The sequence below is a fragment of the Pristiophorus japonicus genome, chromosome 10 (genome assembly GCF_044704955.1).
Source record: "Pristiophorus japonicus isolate sPriJap1 chromosome 10, sPriJap1.hap1, whole genome shotgun sequence".
NCBI classification, from domain to species: domain Eukaryota; kingdom Metazoa; phylum Chordata; class Chondrichthyes; family Pristiophoridae; genus Pristiophorus; species Pristiophorus japonicus.
Window position 1 is genome coordinate 23,236,544 of NC_091986.1, and position 16,982 is coordinate 23,253,525.

The 16,982-nt window shown below is 45.6% G+C and overlaps 1 protein-coding gene across 4 annotated transcripts in view; it reads left to right on the plus strand.

Annotated features, from left to right (window-relative positions):
* Positions 1-15,159: 15,159 nt before the first annotated feature.
* obi1 (ORC ubiquitin ligase 1) overlaps positions 15,160-16,982 on the plus strand; it is a 45,861-nt gene continuing 44,038 nt past the window's right edge. For 2 of the 4 annotated variants that reach the window (XM_070891698.1, XM_070891701.1), the window contains exon 1: positions 15,160-15,281. In XM_070891698.1, coding sequence (XP_070747799.1) covers positions 15,198-15,281 — 84 coding nt within the window. In that variant the 5' untranslated portion in view covers positions 15,160-15,197. Of the gene's footprint in view, positions 15,282-15,443; positions 15,479-15,614; positions 16,223-16,982 lie in introns of those variants that run through there. The other 2 variants (XM_070891700.1, XM_070891699.1) reach the window with 2 other exon arrangements.

A 16,982-nucleotide genomic window follows, 5' to 3' on the forward strand; every position in this document is an offset into this window, starting at 1 on the left:
AAGCTCTGACAAGTTTTTCCAGTTCTACAGTGACCCTTACACTAATCTATGACCAGCCACCCTCTTCCATACAACTCGGGGAAGTTGCCAGTCAGACCAGCGTTGGTGGCCAGCTGTGTAATTGTTGGGACAGCCTCGAGTACTGCTATGGTTATTGTGCTACCTATTTCAAAGCTTGACCCTATAGAGGTTCCATGTACTGATGGTTCTTTCTGTAACCTGCTATTGGTTTATTTATCAACAGGTGGCATTAACTACTATTTATTATAAAAACACATATCCTTATTGAATACTTTGGCCCTGAAGTTGTGCAGCTGTCCCAGTGGTCTGCTTTATGCCTGGCAGAAGTTCACTGGAACAGTCACAAATCCATATGCCGGCTCCTAGTCTTAAGGGTGAATTTCCTGTATGGCTTTATAGGGGTGGAGCCTACACTTGCTCCAACAAAGCCATTGATGTCAGGGAGCAGAGCTAAGGGCAGGGACTCTCTAAGTTGGTTCCTGGAACCCCAAAGATTTGGTGGGCAAAGATTTTTTTTTTACATTTTAAAGCAGTATTGTGACACAGGGGGTGATGGATGAGTCTAGATTCTTCTTCTAAGTGTGGGGAGAACCCCCTCCTGGCTTGTCAGTTTAAGGCAGATTATCTAGCCATTCCCACCCCTCACACCCCTATTTAATGACTACAAGTGTGAGAAACTGGGCCAGGCCAAGCTCCCCAGTAGCATGGCCTTATGCCATTCTAGGACTGTGCTCCCAAAAGATGAAAACCATTTCAAGCTCCTAGAAGCCACTTTTGCAAATTTTCTCAGATCAAATGATAGGTCCATAATGGATTGCCTTTAAAAAAGGCATTTTACAGTGTGTCCCATTCGTTCGACTTGTTTGTGCACCTTTGCAAAAGGATATAGATAGGCAAAGTGAGGGGGCAAAAAGAAAATTAGCAGATGGAGTATAATGGAGCAGATGGAGGAAAATGTGAGGTTATCCACTTTGGTAGGAAAAATAAAAAAGCAAAGTATTATTCAAATGGAGAGAGATTACAAAATGCTGTGATAGAGGGATCTGGAGGTCCTTGTGCATGAAACACAAAATGTTAGTATGCAGGTACAGCAAGTAATTAGGAAGGTAAATTGAATGTTGGCCTTTATTGCAAGGGGGATGGAATATAAAAGGGAAATCTTGTGACAACAGTACAGGGAGTTGGTGAGACCACACCTGGAGTACTGCGTACAGTATTGGTCTCATTTAAGGAAGGATATACTTGCATTGGAGGCAGTTCAGAGAAGGTTCACGAGGTTGATTCCTGAGATGAAGGGGTTGTCTTATGAAGAAAGGTTGAGCAGGTTGGGCCTATACTCATTGGAGTTTAGGATAATGAGAGGTGATGTTATTGAAATGTACAAGATTCTTAGAGGGCTTGACAGGGAGATGCAGAGAGGATGTTTCGCCTCATGAGGGAATCTAGAACTAGGGGGCATAGTTTCAGAATAAGGAGTCGCCCATTTAAAACGGAAATGAGGAGGAATTTCTTCTCTCAGAGAGTTGTGAATCTTTAGAATTCTCTGTCCCAGAGAGCTGTGGAGGTTGTGTCATTGAATATATTTAAGGTTAAGATAAGGGAGTCAAGGGTTATGGGGAGTGGGCAGGGAAGTGGAGTTGAGGCCAAGATCAGATCAGCCATGATCTTACTGAATGGCGGAGCAGGCTCGAGGGGCCAAATGGCCTACTCCTGCTCCTATTTCTTATGTTCTTATGTTTATGTTCTTCACATTTCCTTCAAGCAAAGTTGTTTACTTTCTGGGAAAGCGAGGTTGATTGGCAGTCATTAACAATGATCACGTCATTGAAAGGGTACTTACGCCGTTAATTATTTTAACTTTCTGTGGCGAAGTTAAAGGGCAATTGATAGTGTAAATCCAGTAACTTCATGAAAATCACAAGGTGGTTAAGTGTGAGATGCCGTTTTCACAAAGCACAAATCAGCCAGCACCTTGTGGCGATTTGCAAGTAACGGGCTATCTCTTCCTTGCTACGTGTTGTTGCTAATTTGAATAACGGCGTGTATCGTTCAGATGTCATTATTTTTTTCAGTAAAATCTGGACCATTGTGAACACTGTTGGAGAGAGCTTTGGATCTGCAATTTCCTCTCATTCTGCCAGCCTGCAGAGCTCCCTCACTGAGACAGTTGTACAGCCCCCGGCCAGTTTTGATATTCTGACCCATCTTTGCTGCTCCCCTGGTAGCAGCAGTTCAATTAGTGATCAATATTTAGCCAGCCCAACTGCCCCCCACCAATGACATACTTGCTTTCTTGCCATCGGCTGCTCAATAATTTAGCCTCCCCTCAGTGAAATGTAAATGCTTCCGCCCTCTCTTCCTCCTTGCTCCCCCGTCTCAACCCCAACACCCTATTCTTCCTCTCTGTCCCACTCTTCTTCAACCCTCCCCCTCCTCTTCCTCCTCACCTCTCAAAATCACTGCTCCATAACACTCTCACCTCCCTCCCCCTCCCAGGTTAAATTATCCCATGGCCTCTTACACTGATTGATTGAATACTGCCCTTGACTTTGACTCCCCATGAGCAACACGACAAGAGATCGACTCATCGTCACTATCTTTGCTTTGTTCCTTTTCACAGTATGTGTACCCGTTACCTTTCAAATGTCAAAATTCTCATCCTTGTTTACAAATCCCTCCATGGCCTCGCCCCTCCCTATCTCTGTCATCTCCTCCAGCCCCACACACCCCCGAGATGTCTGCGCTCCTCTAATTCTGCCCTCTTGAGCATCCCTGATTATAACTGCTCAACCATCGGTGGCCGTACCTTCAGCTGCCTGGGCCCTAAGCTCTGGAACTCCCTCCTTAAACCTCTCCGCCTCTCTATCCTCCTTCAAGACGCTCCTTAAAACCAACTTCTTTCACCAAGCTTTTGGTCACCTGCCCTAATTTCTTCTTTTGCGCTCGCTGTCAAATTTATTTTTTGTCTTATAACACTGCTGTGCAGCGCCTTGGGACGTTTTGCTATGTTAAAAGCACTATATAAATACAAGTTGTTGTTATTAATATACATTCTATCATTTTTACCCTCCGTTGTCCTTTTGGTGAACTTGCAGGTCACACACACTCTGAACCTGAGCTCGTCTTTACTCTCTGCTGTGCTCAACAACGTTGGAAGCTTGATGCCTGGAACAGCGGGGTCGTGGGCTATGTCCAAACCGGGACCAAGCCTGGGATGCAAGCTGACCTACCAGTCCCTGATGCAGCACGCCAACTCACTATACAACCAGGCTGCCTTGATCTAAATGTTTAATCCAGTATTACATTTATTCAGCCTGACTTGTAAAATGCCTAATCAAGCACCTGTTAGAATTCATGCCATTGATGTATTTTGCTGCCAGATGAATTTGTTTTTATTTTGTGCTTAAAGTCCCAAAGCACACTGCTATACTCATATTCCTAGCTAAATTAAAAATGTAACAGACGAATGCCAATCACACAATCAATGCCAAAAGCCCAGATAATTCATAAAATATGCAAAAGTTAAGATGGAACTAGTATTAATTTTTCAATTCAGTTTTCATCACAGAGTTTACTTATTTAAGTTACTCTGCCCTGTGAAAATGGTTCACCTGATTTTATTTTGAATATTGTTGCCTGTTAATTAAATATGGTCTGGTCAAACTAATGATGACATCACCCATATAAAAGAAAATCTGGCCCCAGATTTTTCTCTGTGCTGTCTCAATACAATGCAGACAAAAAATATCCACAGGAGCACTGGTACCACAGCAGTGATCTTTCTTGCTCATTTTATCGAAGGTCAGCTTCGGTTTTTGCCAGCCAAGATACAAAGGTAAACTTTTTGGGACCATCAACCAAGGGGCCAAAATTAGTGGACTGTCAAAATGTCGACACATAATCAACATTTAAATAGTTTGAATTAAAAGGTTGCTGGCAAAAGCAGATGAATAGTCAAAATCATCACTGAGATGGTTCCTTCCTCTAAATGCATAAAATAAATTCCACCTGCAACTAATCCATAACTTTTAATTTTGATCTTGATAAACTCGACAGTTTACACAGTCCGTATAATGTTGGGGGTGAAATTCGACAGCACTAGAAATTAGGCATGGGAATATCGCTCTTAGCGGTTCAAAAAGCGCATGCAGCACATCAATTGGGTGCTGCCTGCTAATTACCATAAGAGTGTGCAGCCTAGCGCAGAACACATGGCTGACAGGCTGTGCACCCAGCAGGGAACCAAAGTTCACGTCATTGGAGCGAAGCTGGCTTTACTTAAAGCTAGCCTGCTCCTCTTCAAGGGAGTCTGCAGCTCTTAAAGCTATGCTGCCTTCGCCAGATTAAAAAATTAAAGTTCCTTCAGCACTAGGTATTCTGCAGCTCTTAAGCGTGAGCTGCTATCTGCAGATGAAAATGCTAAAAGTGCTTCAGTACTAACAAAAATGGCTCATCATCATCACAGGCAATCCCTCGGAATCGAGGAAGACTTGCTTCCACTCTTAGCATGAGTTCTTAGGTGGCCGTACAGTCCAATACGAGAACCACAGTCTCTGTCACAGGTCGGGCAGATAGTCATTGAGGGAAGGGGTGGTTGGGACTGGTTTGCCGCACGCTCTTTCCGTTGCCTGCGCTTGATTTCTGCACGCTCTCGGCGACGAGACTCGAGGAGCTCAGCGCCCTCCCGGATGCGCTTCCTCCGCTTAGGGCGGTCTTTGGCCAGGGTCCCCCAGGTGTCAGTGGGGATGTTGCACTTTATCAGGGAGGCTTTGAGGGTGTCCTTGTAACGTTTCCTCTGCCCACCTTTGGCTCGTTTGCCGTGAAGGAGTTCCGAGTAGAGCGTTGCTTTGGGAGTCTCGCATCGGGCATGCAAACTATGTGGCCTGCCCAGCGGAGCTGATCAAGTGTGGTCAGTACTTCGATGCTGGGGATGTTGGCCTGGTCAAGGACGCTAATGTTGATGTGTCTGTCCTTCCAAGGGATTTGTAGGATCTTGTGGAGACATCGTTGGTGGTATTTCTCCAGCGACTTGAGGTGTCTACTGTACATCGCCCATGTTTCTGAGCCATACAGGAGGGTGGGTATTACGACAGTCCTATAGACCATGAGCTTGATGGCAGTTTTGAGGGCCTGGTCTTCAAACACTCTTTTCCTCAGGCGGCCAAAGGTTCCACTGGCGCACTGGAGGCGGTGTTGGCTCTCATCGTCAATGCCTGCTCTTGTTGATAGGAGGCTCCCGAGATATGGGAAGTGGTCTGCGTTGTCCAGGGCCACACTCTGGATCTTGATGACTGGGCGACAGTGCTGTGCTATAAGGACAGGTTGGTGAAGGAGCTTTGTCTTGCTGATGTTTAGCGTAAGGCCCATGCTTTCATACGCCTCAGTAAATACGTCGACTACGTCCTGGAGTGCACAGGTGTCGTCTGCGTACTGGAGCTCGACGATAGAGGTTGGGGTGGTCTTGGACCTGGCCTGGAGGCGGCGAAGGTTAAACAGCTTTCTACTGGTTATGTAGTTTCGTTCTACTCCAGTGGGGAGCTTGTCGACTGTGAGGTGGAGTATGGCAGCGAGGAAGATGGCTCAACGAGTCAAGGAAAGGGCAACCAGGGTCTCAGGCACAGCATCCCAGCTTTGTGCAGAGGGTCAACACTAGAAGAGAGGTCCTCAAACTAACAGGGGGCCTGGAGGATTGCCAGAAAGAAGGATGTGGGACCAGATCGCAGACAGCAGTGTTGCCCCACCCCAACCCCCAGGACCTGGCTCCAGTGCCCAAAGAAGATTCATGACTTCAGATGAGTGATCAAGATCAGTGAATGCACCTTCAACAGCTATCTCATGCAAACTGCACCACTAGCCTCACACACGGCTCAATGCACACCCCCCACATCCTAATCACTCACCTACCAACAATCTCTAACAAACACGAGGCACACCTCATATTCCTAGCTTCACCTCACCATCGTGGAGGAAACGGTGCTGGCTATTCTTGGCAGGGGCATGGCTGAGCCCTTGGCCAGTGGCGGGACTGAAAGGATACAAGATGCCGGTATCCTCATACGTTTTCCTCCTTCTCACATCCCACTTCCCCCTCATCCCACAATCTCTTCTGATTTACAAGCTGCACATGGTGTAAGCATGCACATCTTGCTTTAACCCCTCCCCTTCCCTCACCACAACCCTATTCTTAGCAGAGGGGCCAATAACCAGGGGGCATAGATTTAAAGTAATTGGTAGAAGAATTAGAGGGGAGATGAGGGGGAAAAAATCAACCAGAGGATGGTGGGGGTCTGGAACTCTGGAACAAAGTATTTGGATGTGCCCTTGAAGAGCCGTGACTTATAGAGCTACGGACCTTGTGTTGGAAGATGGGATTAGACTGGGTAGCTCTTTATCGACCAGCACGGATACGATGGGCCAAAGGGACTCCTTCGATGTCATAATTTTTCTGTGATTCTTCTATGATTCTACCCTTGTGCCTTCCTCATTTCAGCCACCCAAGAAATCCAGCCTGCCCAGCCAGCGGCTGACCAAGAAGAAGGAGATGAATGTGAAGAACAAGAAACACTGTCACTCAATTGCATGCTTCCAGCCACCAGCTCCTCAAGGTCAACCAGCAAGGCCATTTGCAGTGTCCTCCACTGAAAGTCAGCAGCCTTCCACCAGCCATGCTGCAGCCAATGGGGTAGCACTGTGGGGCATCAGTAGGATAGGCAAAGGCACACGCATTACAATCACTAAGGGAATGCACAAGGCTAATTAGTTGATTTTTTTAATGTAATATTGGATGCTTATATGGATAAAGTTAAATTGGAAAGTTTGCTTTGGGGTGGCTTTGATTTCAGCATTGTGACAAAGAGGATGCTGTGATGGTCAGTAACAGAGGGAAGGTAAGGTGTGGGACAAATGTTGAAAGAGCAATTGGGGATGTGGTCACTGGTAATGCAGGCGGAAGATTCGATCCCGGATATCCCGGCCAGAAAGGGGCTGTCTGGGTTGCTTCCTCATCTTCTGCTTCCTCCTTTTCCCTTCCTCCTCCCTCTGCGAGCAGCTTGTCCTCTTTGTTGCCTCTCCGCCATCTCCATGTGATGCTGCAGACCAAGGGGGGCTGCAACTAGAGCCCCCAGGACTGGGAGGAAGTGATGTTCTCAGAGGCCTTCCTTTAAGAGCCAAAGCCCTGCAAATGTCCAGCAGCACTCCCTGCACACTTTAATAACTTTTTTTAAATGTATGGCACCAAGCCACTACTCCAATACAATGTAAAAGAAACTAGTCCAAAAGAAAAAGTCTAAACATATGAAAGTTGTGTGTGTCCCTTTAAGAAGCGCTGGCAGTGTCTCTGTTATACTGCTGCATGCATGTTCTTCCGTGCGTGCTTTGGAGAGGGCCGTATTAAGAGAGGCGACATCGAAAATCACAGATCATGCACAGCATTGCACGCCGATTGACATCACGATCTGGATCATTTAAATATGTGCGGTGAGTGCAGGCAAGGGCAGCACTGCCGACCTACCAAAATGGCAGCCACCCGTGTTCCATGCAAGGAGCAGGTGGAAGCGAGGAGGCAGCCATTTTTCCTTCCAAACCGGCCTTAACGGCTCCGTTAAAGGTTCCAATTTCATGGCTGTTGTCTTTTTACTTTATATTCAGGAGGCAAAGTGCAGCCTTTAGTCAACAGCCAATCTACAGTCAGCAGAATCAACTGTGCCGTGCCACAACTCCCCCACAATCGGCTGGAGCTACACTTCTTTTTGGGTGTCAGCCGTGGCTCAGTGGGTAGCGCTCTTGCCTCCGTAGTCCGAAGGTCATGAGTTCAAGTCCGCTCCAGAGACTTGAGCACAAAAACTAGACTGACACTCCAGTGCAGCACCGAGGGAAGGCTACACTGTCAGAGCTGTTGTTTTTCAGATGAGATATTAAACCGAGGCCCCAGCTGCCATCTTAGGTGGACATAAAAGATCCCACGGCCCTATTCGGAGAAGAGCAGAGGATTTCTCCTCAGTGTCCTGGCTAATATTTGTCCCTCAACCAACATCACTAAAACTGACTATCTGGTCATTATCAATTTGTTGTTTGTGAGAGCTTGCTGTGCACAAATTGGATGCTGTGTTTCCTACATTATAACAGTGGCTACATTTCAAAAGTAATTAATTGTAAAGTGCTTTCATACTTCCTGAAGTCGTGAAAGGTGCTATATAACTACAAATTTTTCTTTCTCTGACTGCTGTATCTCAACTCTAACAGTATCACTGCAGCAAACTTCATCCTGACAGGGCTACAAGTCCAGCTACTCAGTCACCTACACCAGAGCGTGCCTCAACCTACAATAAAATAATATAAATCAGGAAAATATGACATGGGAAACTTGGGGATGGTCGGTCTGAAGACTATTGAAGAGTCCAGGTTAATATGAGAAGAAAGCAAAAGGAAACCACAGCAAAATGTTAGAGGGGGTTAAATAAGTAATGGTGGAGGGATCATGGTTATTAGTAAGTGTAAGGATATTAGAGGTTGCTATTAGGCAGTGTCCAGACTATATTGTTTTTGTGAAACCCTTTAATGATGCACCTTATCATAGGTACACTATAACCTTAATGGTTGATCCATAGTCATAAGAGGCATGCAGCCTCCTAAAATACATTTTTAACCTAAATATTATTTTTATTCTTAATGGTTTTGTTTTGAAAACACTATTTTTCAAGATTTATTAGTTGATCTCCTGTGGCATTGCAATCCCAGAGTCAAGAAGTGTGGTCCTCAGGTAAAGCAAGGTTAGAAGGTAATTGGCCCAGGGCAGGCAGCGGTAATCAGTTAACATTTTAAAATCATATTTTATGTCATTATTTTTATATTACCATTCTAAATTCCTATATCCACATTTATTATGGAAAGTAACGTGCCACTCTGTAATTACACCATCCCATCAGTGGTGGTGCTGCAGTGCTTCCACCAGCATCAAGGCGTAGTTACAGTATAACAACAACAACGTTTATTTATATAGCGCCTTTAATGTAGTAAAATGTCCCAAGGCGTTCCACAGCAGTATTATAAGACAAAATAAATAAATTTGACTCTGAGCCACAGAAGAAGAAATTACGGCAAATAACCAAAAGCTTGGTTAAAGAGGTAGGTTTTAAGGAGCATCTTAAAGGAGAAGAGAGAGATAGAGAGGCAGTCAGGTTTAGGGAGGGAGTTCCTAGGCTTAAGACCTAGGCAGCTGAAGGCACGGCCACCGATGGTTGAGCAGTTATAATCAGGGATGATCAAACGAGCAAAAAATTAGGCAGATGGAGTATAATGTGGGAAAATATGAGGTTATCCACTTTGGCAGAAATAATAGAAAAGGAAATTATAATTTAAATGGAGAAAAATTGCAAAGTGCTGCAGTACAGAGGGACTTGGGGGTCCTTGTGCATGAAACACAAAACGTTAGTATGCAGGTACAGTGAGTAATCAGGAAGGCAAATGGAATGTTGTCCTTTATTGCAAAGGGAATAGAGTATAAAAGCAGAGAAGTCCTGCTACAACTGTACAGGTTATTGATAAGGCCACACCTGGAGTACTGCGTACAGTTTTGGTCTCCGTATTTAAGGAAGGATATACTTGCATTGAAGGCTGTTCAGAGAAGGTTCACTTGGTTGATTCCGGAGATGAGGGGGTTGACTTTTGAACATAGGTTGAGTAGATTGGGCCTATACACATTGGAATTCAGAAAAATGAGAGGTAATCTTATTGAAACATATAAGATAATAAGGGGGCTTGACAAGGTGGATGCAGAGGGGATATTTCCACTCATAGGAGAAACTAAAACTAGGGGGCATAGTCTTAGAGTAAGGGGCAGTCCATTTAAAACTGAGGAGGAGGAGGAACTTCTTCTCTTAGAGGGTTGTAAATCTGTGGAATTCTCTGCCCCAAAGAGCTGTGGAGTCTGGGTCATTGAATATATTTAAGGTGGAGAAAGACAGATTTTTGAGCGATAAGGGAGTAAAGGGTTATGGGGAGCGGGCGGGGAAGTGGAGCTGAGTCCATGATCGGATCAGCCATGATCTTATTGAATGGCGGAGCAGGCTCGAGGGGCCAAATGTCCTACTCCTGTTCCTATTTCTTATGTTCTTATGTAGACCAGAGTCATTTTCTGCTGGCTACAAAAGTCAGACGCTCTGTGAGTGAGAAACACTCTTTGAACAGCCACCTTAGTCTGTTAGATGGGAGTTCTGTCGGGCAATGTCTCCTCAAATGCTGCCTTGCTCTCCGTTCCTTCATCCTTTCCTTCTCCTCATCTAATATAATGGTAAACAAAGAAATATCCATTGGGAATGCTGCGTCTAGTCCTTAGAACCACCCATTGTGGGTGGAAGCAAAAACATTGTCTTTCAACTCTGAGGTTATCAGAGACAAGTCCTGCCCTGTCGTGGTGAAAAGCCCCCCAAAAATGGTGCAAAATGTTTCATTGTCCTCCAACTCTGTGCAATGACACAAGAGATCCACTCTTCATTACCACTGCAAACTCCAGCTCAACCATTGCACAGTTCAGCAGTTGCAGTCATTAAAATGGGTGCAATTATTATGTTACCTTTGAAATGATGTCAACCACAATTCAAAATAAACCTTTTACACCTCCTCTTACCCATCATTTGTTTCTGTACTTGTCACATGGCAGCGAGTTGTTATGATCTGAAATGCACTGCCTGAAAGGATGGTGGAAGCATATTCAATCGTTACTTTCAAAAGGGAATTGGATATCTACTTGAAAAGGAAGAACAATGCAGGGCTATGGGGAAAGAGCAGGGGATTGGGACTAATTGGACAGCTCTTTAAAAGATCTGGCACAGCCTTAATGGGCCAAATGGCCTCCTTCTATGCTGATGCATTGTCATCTCCTTTTGCCTTGCACCATCTTTACTTTTGTCATTCAATCACTCCTGCCCCCCACCCCTAATACAGACATTTCCCTTTTGCTCTTTTCCTGTCCCCTCTGCACTTGCTTAAAAGTTATTCATCTCATACGAAAAGAGGAACAGTAGCCCTTCAGCCTCTCGAACCGTTCAATTGGATCATGGTTGAACGGCCTAGCTCTAATTTTAAGGTTATGCCCCCATATTCTGGCCTCCCCCATCAGAGGAAATAGTTACTCTCTAACTACCCTGTCAACACTTTTAATCATCTTAAACACTTTAATTAGACCACCCCTTAATCTTCTACATTCAAGGGAATATAAGCCTAGTCCATGTAACCTGTCCTCATAAATTAACCCTTTTAGCCCCGGTATCATTGGTGAATCTGCGCAACACCCACTCCAAGGCCATATAACCTTCCCGAGATACGGTACCCAGAACTGAGTGTAGTACTCCAGATGGGGTCGAACCAGAGCTCTGTACAGTTGTAAGAGAACTTCCTTGCATTCCACTCTCTTGAGATAAAGGCCAACATTGCACTTTTAAATTCCAGTTCTGAAGAAATGTCTTCGACCTGAAATATTAACTCTGTTTCTCTCCACGGACGCAGCCTGACCTGCTGAGTATTAGCAGCATTTTCTGGGGTTTTTTTAATTCTCAGAGTGGGGGTGGGGGGATTTTTGCAGCAGAAATCACTGAACTCATAGCATCATAGAAATTTACAGCACGGAAAGAGGCTATTTCGGCCTATCGTGTCCGCGCTGGCCGATCAAGAGCTAGCCACCCTAATTCCATTTTCCAGCTCTTGGTCCTTAGCCCTGTAGGTTATGGCACTTTAAGTGCACATCCAAGTGTTTTTTTTAATGTAGTGAGGCTTTCTGCCTCTACTACCTTTTCAGGCAATGAGTTACAGACCCCCACCACCCTCTGGGTAAAGAAATATTCTCTCATATCTCCTCTATACTACCCCACCTCCCCACCCCCAATTACTTTAAGTCTATGTCCCCTGATTGTTGACCCCTCTGCCAAGGGAAAGAAGTCCTTCCTATCCACTCTATTCAGGCCCCTCATAATTTTATACATCTTAATCAGGTCTCCCCTCAGCCTCCTCTGTTCCAAAGAAAACAGACACACATCTCCAATCTTTCCTCATAGCCAAAATTCTCCAGTCCAGGCAACATTCTTGTAAATCTCCTCTGCACCCTTTCCAGTGCAATCACATCTTTCCTGGAATGTGGTGACCAGAACTACACACAGTACTCCAGCTGTGGCCTAACCAGTGTTTTATACAGTTCAAGCATAACCTCCTTTTTTTTTTAAATTCGTAGCCAATCTTTCCAATTCTTTGTCAAATCACAAACGCCAGAGGTCACCTTGCACACATCAAGAATCACTCTGCGCCAATGCTCTTAGCCAAAAGGCCTAGAGCCCAAGCACCGTTCCTGGAAGTACTGCAATACCAGGTTCGTGCCATGGAGGTGGATGGGCCAGGCCCCCCACACACCTCCGTGGAGGTGGATGGGTCAAGCCACCCCACCCACTCCTTGTTCTTGTATTCCATGCCTTGACTAATAAAGGCAAGTAATCCATGTGCCTTCTTAACCACCTTATCAACCTGGCCTTCTACCTTCAGGGATCTGTGGACCTGCACTCCAAGTTCTCTTTGTTCCTCTACACTTTTCAGTGTCGTACCATTTAATGTGTATTCCCTTGCCTTGTTAGACCTCCCCGAATGCAGTACCTCACACTTATCCGGATTGAATTCCATTTGCCACTGTTCTGTCCACCCAACCAGTACATTGATATCTTCCTGCAATCCGCAGCTCTCTTCATTATCAACCACACAGCCAATTTTAGTGTCATCTGCAAACTTCCTAATCATAACCCCAAAATTCAAGTCCAAGTATTGTTTAAAAAAACTACATCTCGGGTTTTTTTTTGGGAGGGGTGGGGATGCAATATCACAAGGAAAGATAGGAATAAAAATAAAATGGGGAAGGTGGCTCAACCATGGCTAACAAGGGAAATTAAGAATAGTGTTAAATCCAAGGAAGAGGCATATAAACTGGCCAGAAAAAACAGCAAACCTGAGGACTAGGAGAAATGTAGAATTCAGCAGAGGAGGACAAAGGTTTTAATTAAGAGGGGGAAAATGGAGTACGAGAAGAAGTTTGTCGGGAACATAAAAACTGATTGTAAAAGCTTCTACAGATATGTGAAGAGAAAAAGATTAGTGAAGACAAACGTAGGTCCCTTGCGGTCGGATTCAGGTGAATTTATAATGGGGAACAAAGAAATGGCAGACCAATTGAACAAATGCTTTGGTTCTGTCTTCACGAAGGAAGACACAAATAACCTTCCGGAAGTACTAGGGGACCGAGGGTCTAGTGAGAAGGAGGAACTGAAGGATATCCTTATTAGGCGGGAAATTGTGTTCGGGAAATTGATGGGATTGAAGACCAATAAATCCCCGAGGCCTGATAGTCTGCATCCCAGAGTACTAAAGGAAGTGGCCCTAGACATAGTGACTGCATTGGTGATCATTTTCCAACAGTCTATCAACTCAGGATCAGTTCCTATGGACTGGAGGGTAGCTAATGCAACACCACTTTTTAAAAAGGGAGGGAGAGAAAGCGGGTAATTATAGATCGGTTAGCCTGACATCAGCGGTGGGGAAAATGTTGGAATCAATTATTAAAGATGAAATAGCAGCACATTTGGAAAGCAGTGACAGGATCGGTCCAAGTCAGCATGGATTTATGAAGAGGAAATCATGCTTGACAAATCTTCTGGAATTTTTTGAGGATGTAACTAGTAGAGTGGACAAGGGAGAACCAGTGGATGTGGTGTATTTGGACTTTCAAAAGGCTTTTAACAAGGTCCCACATAAGACATTGGTGTGCAAAATCAAAGCACATGGTATTGGGGGTAATATACTGACGTGGATAGAGAACTGGTTGACAAACAGGAAGCAGAGAGTCGGGATAAACGGGTTCTTTTCAGAATGGCAGGCAGTGACTAGTGGAGTGCCGCAGGGCTCAGTGCTGGGACCCCAGCTCTTTACAATATACATCAATGATTTGGATGAAGGAATTGAGTGTAATATCTCCAAGATTGCAGATGACACTAAACTGGGTGGCGGTGTGAGCTGTGAGGGGGACGCTAAGAGGCTGCAGGGTGACTTAGACAGGTTAGGTGAGTGGGCAAATGCATGGCAGATGCAGTATAATGTGGATAAATGTGAGGTTATCCACTTTGGGGGAAAAACACGAAGACAAAATATTATCTGAATGGTGGCAGATTAGAAAAGGGGAGGTGCAACGAGACCTGGGTGTCATGGTTCATCAGTCATTGAAAATTGGCATACAGGTACAGCAGGTGGTGAAGAAGGCAAATGGTATGTTGGCCTTCATAGCTAGGTGATTCGAGTATAGGAGCAGGGAGGTCTTACTGCAGTTGTACAGGGCCTTGGCGAGGCCTCACCTGGAATATTGTGTTCAGTTTTGGTCTCCTAATCTGAGGAAGGACATTCTTGCTATTGAGGTAGTGCAGCGAAGGTTCACCAGACTGATTCCTGGGATGGCTGGACTGACATATGATGAGAGACTGGATCAACTGGGCCTTTATACATTGGCGTTTAGAAGGATGAGAGGGGATCTCATAGCAACATACAAGATTCTGACGGAACGGGACAGGTTAAATTGTTCCCGATGTTGGGGAAGTCCAGAACCAGGGGACACAGTCTTAGGATAAGGGGTAGGCCATTTAGGACTGAGATGAGGAGAAACTTCTTCACTCAAAGAGTTGTTAACCTGTGGAATTCCCTGCCGCAGAGAGTTGTTGGTGCCAGTTCATTGGATATATTCAAGAGGGAGTTAGATATGGCCCTTACGGCTAAGGGGATCAAGGGGTATGGAGAAAAAGCAGGAAAGGGGTAATGAGGGAATGATCAGCCATGATCATATTGAATGGGTGGTGCAGGCTCGAAGGGCCGAATGGCCTATCCCTGCACCTATTTCCTATGTTTCTATGTTGTGGCTAAGAAAGGAGACATTTTGCCCTTGGAACATAATCACCCTGGGAGGAGGAGAGGGGTCTTAAAGTGCACGAGTAGGGCTGGCTGCACCCGCGGGGGAGAGTGCGCGAGAGGCAGCGTGCACCCGCGGGGGAGAGTGCGCGAGGGGCAGCGTGCACCCGCGGGGGAGAGTGCGCGAGGGGCAGCGTGCACCCGCGGGGGAGAGTGCACGAGTGGGCCGCGCGCTTCGGGCCGGGGTTCCAGGGACAATGCAGAAGCCGGCGCTTCAGAACGTTCAGAATGTTACACTCAACCTCACTCTGCCCATCGCCTGCCACATCTGCTTGGGCAAGGTACTGTGCTGGGGGGGCGGGCGGCAGGAGGTCTGAGTAACTACTGCAACCGAACTCCTGGAGAAAGTGCATTTGGAGAGGGGGAGGTGTCTGCAGGGAGTGCAGAGCAAGTGGGGGGGATTAGGACTCTTGCAAAAATTGCAACTAAACTAATCGAGAAAGTGCCTTGAGAGTGGAGAGAGAGAGAGAGAGAGGAGGTCGGTGTCTGCAGGGAGCACTGACACTCTGGGCAGCAATTGCAACCGAACTCATGGAGAAAGTGCATTGTTTTTTTTTGGGGGGGTGGGTGTCTGCAGGGAGGGTTGGGACTCTTGCAAAAATTTGCAACCGAACTAATGGAGAATGTGCATTTCCCGCGCCCTCCCCCCAAACTTTTCTTTTCACTGCAATTTTTTTTCTATGGCGGATGTTTCTTCCCCCTCCTCCTCGTTAAATGCAATGAAACCTGCACTGGGAAAGGAGAGTGGTGAAATTTGGGACACAGAGCCGTGTGTGTGTGTGTGTGTGTGTGTGTTCCCCCCAGTTCATTTCTGTGAAATCGATGCAAACTAGCCAATGCAGACCTCCCAGCTAGCTGAAGTTTGAAAGGAAGGGGTACTCAACTCTCTCTCTCTGTCTCTCTGGGTTACACTCCACTTCCGCATCACTTTGTTGAGCGATCAAAACAAAGTGTGTTAATGGCAGCTGCAGCGCCCGGCCAGTGTGTCGATCTTTTCACCACACTGAGCACTTTTAGAAAAGTTGCTTTTTGTGCACTTTTTTTCCCCGCCCCAGAACTTTTCGTGTGTTTCGCATCTTTTTCATTGAAGTGCCTTAAATTGCCTAGTATCGCTTTGCAACATTTTTTTGAATGAGAGGGAAAAAAAGCGGTTTGATCTGAACAGCCTCATATGTTATAATTATTGTAACCTGTGATCATGGCACGTGTGACATCCAAAAAGGTGGTTGAGGATTGTGAAAGATTGCTTTTTATGATTTTTTTTCTTGTGCTTATAAAAGGCACACTTTGATGAGTCCAAAAATGTGTTATATAAATAAAGACTTGTATTTATATAGTACCTTTTGGAACAGAGAAGGCTGAGTGGAGACCTCATTGAGGTGCATGAAATTATGAGGGGCCTAGGACTGGATAGGAAGGACCTATTTCCCTTAGGGGGTCAACAACTAGGGGGCATAAATTTAAAGTAATTTGTAGGAGGTTAGAGGAGATATGAGGGTCCATTTCTTCATCCAGAGAGCAGTGGGGCTCTGGAACTCACTGCCTGAAAGGGTGGTAGAGACAGAAACCCTCACCAAGTTTAAAAAGTACTTGGATGTGCACTTGAAGTGCCGTAACCTACAGGGCTACGGACCGAGAGCTGGAAAGTGGGATTAGGGCTGGATAGCTCTTTGTGGACACGATGGGCTGAAATGGCCTCCTACCGTGCTGTAAATTTCTATGATTTCATAACCTCAGAATATCCCAATGTGTTTTTTCAGCCAATACTGTTTTACTTTTGAAATGTAGTCATTGTTATGTAGGAAATGTGGCAGCCCATCTGCGCAAAGTAAGGTTCCACAAACAGCGCTGAAATAAATGACCAGATAATCTGTTTTGGGTAGTGGTCGAGGGATAAATATTGGCCAGAACCAGGAAAAATCCCCTGCTCTTTGAATACGTTTGCGTCCACCTGAGAGGGCTAACGGGGCATCGGTTTAACG